At 38.4% G+C, this 8,320-nt stretch overlaps 1 protein-coding gene across 1 annotated transcript; it reads right to left on the reverse strand.

The window, feature by feature from the left end:
• Positions 1 to 159: 159 nt before the first annotated feature.
• Positions 160 to 4,779, reverse strand: LOC100554208 (olfactory receptor 5V1). The gene has a single exon (XM_003215029.4). The coding sequence runs from the start codon at positions 1,585 to 1,587 to the stop codon at positions 655 to 657; it is 933 nt and encodes a 310-aa protein (XP_003215077.2). The 5' UTR covers positions 1,588 to 4,779; the 3' UTR covers positions 160 to 654.
• Between the last annotated feature and the right edge of the window lie 3,541 nt (positions 4,780 to 8,320).

Consider the following 8,320-nt stretch of genomic DNA (forward strand, 5'->3'; position numbering starts at 1 on the left):
CTCCAAGGTCTTTTTCGCACACACTGCTGTCAAACCAGGCGTCCCCCATTCTGTATCTTTGATTTCCATTTTTTCTGCCGGTTATAACCCTGTTGTAATAACAAAAGTCTATCTGTTTAAAGCAGCTAAAAGGAGATCATAGTATATTGATCAGATTGGTATACAGTGTAAGGGGGACGAGGTCATGTGATGTATATAAGATTAAGGTACATTCCTTTTTCTGATTGTATCTTTTTTTTAATTAAAAAATTTCAATTTATACAATAAAAAGGAAGAAAAATGAAAATGTTAGTAGATTAAATTGTCACAAATATTAAATATGTCACAAAAGTAGAAGGAAGGGGGTAAAGAAAATGAGGAGACAATTATCATTATACAAAGTTTTCTTTATGCCCTTATTACATTAAAAAACTTTTTATTAAAGCAATTCTTTCCTTGTTAATACATCTGATTGCATCCTTTTGAAGCCAATGAAAGAACATTTTGGCTGTGTATTCAGTTAAAACATCTAACCCAATGATGTTAAACTATCCTTCCATTTAAACAATGCTGAATATTGTTAATTGTTGCATATTTATTATACTTTTAAACAAATGTAATGAAGCCACATGTTCCAAGAGCAAATGGTGAGAAGAATTGAGCCTAAACATATTATTAAAACCTTTTTGGACTAAGTGCTTTGACTAAGGCTCTTTTCACTTCCTTATTCCTCAGACTGTAGATCATAGGGTTCACCATGGGTGTTATAATCCCATATAACATGGAAACAATTCTGTCCTGCTTGGGAGAATAGGCTGAGGGGGGCCGGACATAGGTAGCAATGGTAGTCCCATAGAATAAGCAAACTACAGTCAAGTGGGATCCACAAGTAGAAAAGGCTTTGCCCCTGCCGTCAGCGGAGTGCATACGCAAGATAGCAGAAATGATATAGATGTAAGAAATCACAGTGACAAGAAAAGCACCACCTCCTAAAATGCCTGCTATAAGAAGACGGACTAGTTCAGGGAAGTATGTTGAAGAGCAAGAAAGGGCCCTGACTGGCAGAATATCACAGTAATATTGGCTGATTTTATTTGGCCCACAGAATGATAATGTAAAAGTCATTGAGGTATGAACCATGGAATTAATGACACCTGTTAGCCAGGTTCCAGCAGTCAGCTGCGCACAACCCCGTTTACTCATAATGTTTGTGTAGTGTAAAGGGCTACATATGGCTACATAGCGGTCATAGGCCATCACTGCTAGCAAGAAAATTTCAGTACCCACCATATCAATCAGAAAGAATAATTGTAGCATGCAACCCTCAAATGATATTCTCTTGTCCTGTGACAAGAAAACGTGGAGCATTTTTGGCACAGTGACAGTTGGGCAAAGAATGTCTAGCAAAGACAAACTGCTGAGGAAGAGGTACATGGGGGTCTGGAGATGATCATCTGTCCAAATTGCCAGGAGAATAGCCCCGTTCCCTGCCAGGGTGACCAAGTAGATCAGCAGAACCATCACAAAGAGGGAAATCCGCACTTCTGGCAGGTCTGACAGCTCAGTTAGGTAAAAGTCCTTCACCAGTGTGGTGTTGGCTCTCTCCATCTTGCAAACAATCCAGATCCGTAGGAATAGCTAAAACATTGTGAAGAAAATGTAGATTCAGTAACAGCATCTTTTCCTTTCCTTATTCTATGATGATCATTTTCTTTAAAAACAAACAAAATGAATACATGCTGTTCAAGATCGACACAAGCACAAATCCTGATTTTCATTCAAAAGAGATAACTGTCCAAAGTGTCATGTGCAGGGCCATCACTGTACACATCCGTTTGCACTTTTTCAGTTGCAGGATAGAAGAAGTAAACTGTCAGATGAGACCTCCCCAGACAGTGTCCAACTACCATAATAAAGAAAGAGGAGCTGTTGCCCATGCCCAACCAGATCTCCAGCATAGTCACTGACAGATAGTTTATCTGAGAGATCATGAAATCAAATACTTTCCCATCACCCCATGTCCTCCCTCAGCCACTCCATGGCCACAGTATAACTATCCAAATTGAGAGACCAGTGTCCACATGTATCCTAACCCAACTACACAGCAAAAAGTGTTAAAACTTCAAACACAAAGATGCAGGATCTCAACATCGATCTTTCTCCTACTCTCCCAGCTTTCCTTCTTCTGTGGTGTTAACTTAAACCTGATGGGTCCCATCACAATGGTTGAAAGTCAGTGGGCTGGCAATACTCTTTAGACTCACCATAAACAGTAATGAAAGATAACAACTTGCATGAAGAAATGACAGAACAATTTTAAATTTGCAAGTTAAAAAGAAGCACAAATATTATTTTCTGAATTAGAATATTTGCCATTTTTAAATTTTTAAGATCTCTCAGAATAAGAAAGAAATTAACAAGAGCTACTGTGCAAATAAAGCCATTCTTCCTCACTATAAATATGCTACATCCGTGCACAAATATCAGGCAGGCACCTATATTTCACATCTTGCATCATGAAGCAATAAATTAATGTAATCATGTTTCTAAAATCCACCTTATTCCGATTTCTTCCCTGTGGAAAATGAAACTAGAGAAGCTGAAATTTGACACAAAAAGAATTAATTTTAGAGATTACCCTAATTCTTCTGGACTTCAGGGAAAGCAGAATGTAAGAAAAGGCAGAGAGGTGGAATTTTAAAGTGAAAGAACAAGGAAAACCTCAATGCAACAACATACAAATTTGGTCCCAGTGATCTGTCCAAAGAAATCCCAACAACACTGTGATCTACTACTCCTTTCTATCTGTTACATTAGAAGCTGCCTGATATTCTTGATGTGACAAGTTGCAGGCTCCCTCTTGTTCATTATAACACTGATCCCTTGCATTTCCTTTGTAGATAATAACTAGCCAAAGAATGTATTTTCTCCTCAACAAAAACCTAAATTAACTATAGTATTTCTGTAGTTCTTGATATGATTATCAGAAACCAACTCTGAATAACTATTAGATAATATCTCAAAACTTACTATTAAAAGAAATATACCATTTTACATGCAAATATGTACGTAGGCATATAGTTACAATTTCTGTATGTTCACAAAAGAGTATAATAGAAAATATTTCAATTGTCCTTAAAATTGTACAGATTTTCCATTTTTACAAAGCAGGATCAAGGCTACACAACAATACTTACCCAATGTCCGCACGCCCCGAGGTGTGATATGGCTGTGGATTTCTGATATTTAGCTTATTAGGTGCACATAAAAAGGTAATGTGTATCTGATGATGCGATCTTCAAGCAGTAAAGATTTGTATGCTGAGGCTTCTTTGAAAGAATGCTTAAAGCTCATTATCTTGTTAATGTATTTTATACTGCTAATAATTTCTGGGAAAGCAAATACATAAATAAATAACTGCAATTCAAAATATGATGCACACATACACACACCTTTTGCCTCTTCAGTGGGCATTTATAATCACTTACTGAACAAACCTTCTTGGGAGTTGGATCTCTGAGGACTCTCAAAATTAAGTAACTGCAATGAGGTTTGCTAAGTTGTCTGGCAGATCAAGTATGCTACAACACTAGAAGAACTTCTCAGAAATCATAGGTTGAGCTTTGTCCAGAGATTTGAGTCAAAATTATTTTGAACAATTGATACTTGCAGTGTGATTACTGAAAAATACTCTCTTATGGGTCTTCTACAAATCTGCTTTTCGAAAATTGCTCCAGATCACATAAAAAATGTTCAAATATAGCAACTATTCAGCAGGCAGGTGGTAGCTTTTTTTTTTTTAAAGAGAGAATACACAAATTGATCACGTAAGATGTCAATAAGAATCACATAAGGAATATCTTACCAAGACAGAGAAAGACATCTTGATCACAACACAAATTCAGATGTCTAACAGTAGCCTTATGTGGAGGGGGGTTTGAATAGAGATACCCTGTTTCCCCAAAAATAAGACATACAGTAGAGTCTCACTTATCCAACACTCGCTTATCCAATGTTCTGGATTATCCAACGCATTTTTGTAGTCAATGTTTTCAATATATCGTGATATTTTGGTGTTAAATTCATAAATACAGTAATTACTACATAGCATTACTGCGTATTGAAGTACTTTTTCTGTCAAATTTGTTGTATAACATGATGTTTTGGTGTTTCATTTGTAAAATCATAACCTAATTTGATATTTAATAGGTTTTTCCTCAATGCCTCCTTATTATCCAACATATTCGCTTATCCAACATTCTGCCGGCCCGTTTATGTTGGATAAGTGAGACTCTACTGTACCTATAAAATAAGCCATAGCAGGATTTCTAAGCATTTGTACAATATAAGCCATATCCCAAAAATAAGACATAGTGATAGGTGTGGCTATGCATCATACTGGTGAAGAGCGGTAAAGAAGACAGGAAGCCCTTCTCATCTGCCCCATCGTGACAGCTGCTATTTTGGAGGTGACCGGAGAGGTGCGAGCAGCCCCAACAACAATTAAAATAACAGGGCCACTGAGATCTGGCAGCCATCTTCTCTCCTGGCTGTTTCCAGTCAGCATACACACACTCACTCTGAGGAAAAAAAAACCTGCTCAAACGGTTCCTCAGTAGCATGGCAGAGAAATTGACCAATCAGATCCCTAGCTGTTTGTAGGCTCAGCCAATCAGCTTCTTAGACGTACTTTTCCAGTTAACCCATCCATAATGGTGTCTTTATAAACCACAATATATGGACCTTCTTGCAGGTAGCCCCTTCCCCTCTCATTTTGGCCTTCCTGCAGCACTACCCACCCTCCCACCCTCAGTTTAATATTAATTATACTGGTAGCACTACAGCCGGGTAAGAATTTTTTTCCTCCTCAGAGAGGGTTTTTTTTTCCTACCTACCCCATCATGAAGCTGCTGGGAGTAAAGAATTTAAGCGGGTGGGGCTGTCATAACTAGGCGTCACTGGCAGGAAGTGGGGGGAGCTTGGGTCAGCATATACCTTGACACCCCTCCTTTTGGGGTAAAGGAGGATTTTGGGGTCTACCTCTATAGATTCTATGGCTTAGGGGGTTCACCTAAATATCTCCTTTAGTGCTTACTTTGGGGGGTTTGCCTCTCTCCTATGGGGCTTTATGGCTTGGGGGGGGAGGTTCCCAGGGACAGCCTTCCAGGAATGACCGGCTGGGACAGTAAACCATTAATGTGGAGTGCCCCCGGGGGTCAGGTGTTTCGGCCAGTGCTTGGCTTGGCAGGTAGTCTAAGAATGATACCTGGCCTCACACTATTACCCATGTCGCAGTGCTCCACCCACAACTAGTTACTTAGTCAATTACCAGTTTTCTAAATAGTTGTGGCTGTGAAAGAATTCTTGAGCTTATGAGGCAAAGATGCACAGGTCAATTTGTAAAGTTTCAAAAAGTTTTGTTTAAAAAAATGTAAGAACCACATTTCTTGATAGAAAAGAATTGGGTCTAAGCTTCTGTCTAACTCAATTTCTTTGAAGGTTCAAAAGAGGGAAAACCTCCAAACACTACATTTCTTCAAACACTCAGAGTAGGGAGAGGTCTGCATGACAACATGGAAAAAACAGAAGTCTTAAACAAAGGCTTGCAACCTGAAGAGTATCCATTCTACTTCACCAATCAGGATGGGTAGAGAAATAGAGAGATAACAAATAGATCAACTTCAATTGACATTCTAAAGCTAACTACCTATTCCTCATTGAGGATTGCAGACTTGGGCAGTGTGAGGTTGAATTCCAACAACTAGGATAAAATTAGTAAACTAAAAATTGTGATAGTATATAGTTCAACTTAGTCTTAACTTAAGCAAACAAAAATCCAGTTATATACAGTTTACACTCAGGGGATTGGAAGATACTGTCTGATTGTAGTTTCTGATTGCTTAAGAGCTACTATTAAAAATAGGCTTAACTAATATTATACTCCATACTATACCATATCATAAACTCTGTATTGACTTGATATTAATATTAAAAGCAATATTTTAAAATAGAACTCCAATATGCCGACAATAACGTAGTCTGTGCGCATTCAGAAGAAGACCTACATGCTACTCTAAACACCTTTGCAGAAGCATACGAGAAGCTCAGTCTCTCACTGAACATCGAGAAAACCAAAGTGCTCTTCCAGCAGTCACCAGCCAATCCTTCTGCAATGCCAGGAATACATTTTAATGGTATAACAATAGAAAATGTTGAACATTTCTGCTACCTTGGCAGCCACCTCTCCACAAAAGTCAACATTGACACTGAAATACAACACCGCCTGAGCTCTGCGAGTGCAGCATTTTTCTGAATGAAGCAGAGATTGTCTGTACTCCCAACTCAAGAATGGAAAAAGGAATGTTGGTGGACAGGAAAAGAGATTAAAATTTATTTGTTTGTTTGTTTGTTTGTTTATATTTGCCTTATTTATACCCTGCAGCTTAAAGATGGGCTGAAAGCTAACCTTAAAAATTGTGGCATAGACACCGAAAACTGGGAAGCCCTGGCCCTTGAGCACTCTACCTGGAGATCAGCTGTGACAAACAGTGCTGTGGAATTTGAAGAGGAATGAATGGAGGGTGAAAGGGAGAAACGTGCCAAGAGAAAGGCACATCAAGCAAACCTTGACCAGGACCGCCTTCTACCTGGAAATTGATGTCCTCACTATGGAAGAACATGTGGGTCAAGAATTGGGCTCTACAGGCATCTGCGTATCCACCACCAGGACACTGCACTTGGAGGGCCATCATACTCGAATGACAAGGGATTGCCCAAGTAAGTAAGTAAGTAAAAGCAAATAAAGACAAAGAGAAACTTAATGTAACACAGTTTTACTGTAATATAAGAACAGTTTTTTGATTTAACGTATGATTGCTTTGATTGTTTTTCTAGTTGCGTGACTTCCAGTTAACTGAGAGGCTACTGTATTATTATAGCACAGATGTACCACATTACCACTGATCTCAGGAAGAAATTAAAGGACTGAAGTTGGAAAAATAATAATGTATCTTTTGCTCAAAAAAATTAAGCCATATTTAAGATCACCCACCTGCTTGCCGCACTTGTGACTTTTTGAGGGATGTTTATTTACTTTCTGGATAACTCATTATTCTAGGATTATTCTAAATAGAGAATCCACATTTCCTTTTCAGAAAGAGACATAAGTAGCATATGTAATAGCAGCTGTTCAACAAATTGCTTTAATAGGGAATCGAAATATGTAGGGCATCAACCTGATCTGCTTGGTTTCAGAAGGTATGTGATTTGATATATGTCTCGTATACTGCTGATCTTACAAGCTGGCCATGTAACGATAACAAATGGCTCAATCGTGCCTCCAGATAACAAGATACAAATGAGTGCAGGGTGCTTTTACCTGTAGGAGCTGTGTAAATCAGAAAAATATGACAGGTACAGATTCTCATCGGAATATGTGAATAATAACCTCCTGAAATGCCCTCTCCTATAAAAACTGAAACTCTGATATCTGACCATGCAAGCATATAAAATCTGTAAAGTTTCAAGTTATGAAATTTCATATTGTAAAGTGAGGAACTTTACAAGTAAATCTAGCCTTGTTACATCACCATCGTCATCATCATCCTTCTCAGCTAGATATAAGTGGTTACATGCCTACTGGCTTCTAAACTAAACTCTGTCATTCATCAAAATAAAGTATGGGCTTCATTTCCTTATGCAAGGCAGGTAATATAATTGATTATGCAGAAGTATATTTGTTTGTACATTTATAAACACACACACATACTCCAAGGACCAGCAGCTTCCACGACTGTGTAATGTTGAACGTAACAACTGCAGGGAGAGAAACCAGACTTCTTGAGCCCCTAATTACTTACAGAAGAGATAGAAATCCAATTGCATTCCAGAATTCTTTGGACAGCAATGCCCAGACTTAATCTCCATTGGCTACGCTAGCTAGGACTTCTCAAAGTTGCAATCCAACATCTAAATGTTCCTATTTTGTCTACTTCAGTTGTTAAAAAGAGACTCCAAAACATCCTGGAAAGAAGTGATGAATGGAGTGCCACGGGATTCCGTCCTGGGCCCGGTTCTGTTCAATATCTTTATTAATGACTTAGATGAAAGGTTAGAAGGCATGATCATCAAGTTTGCAGATGACACCAAATTGGGAAGGATAGCTAATACTCCAGAAGACAGGAGCATAATTCAAAATGATCTTAACAGATTAGAAAGATGAGCCAAAACTAACACAATGAAGCTCACCAGGGACAAATGCAAGATACTCTACTTAGGCAGAAAAAATGAAATGCACAAATACAGAACGGGGGATACCTGGCTCCACAGCACTACATGTGAA

Source organism: Anolis carolinensis, chromosome 1 (genome assembly GCF_035594765.1).
Source record: "Anolis carolinensis isolate JA03-04 chromosome 1, rAnoCar3.1.pri, whole genome shotgun sequence".
Taxonomy (NCBI): Eukaryota; Metazoa; Chordata; class Lepidosauria; order Squamata; family Dactyloidae; genus Anolis; species Anolis carolinensis.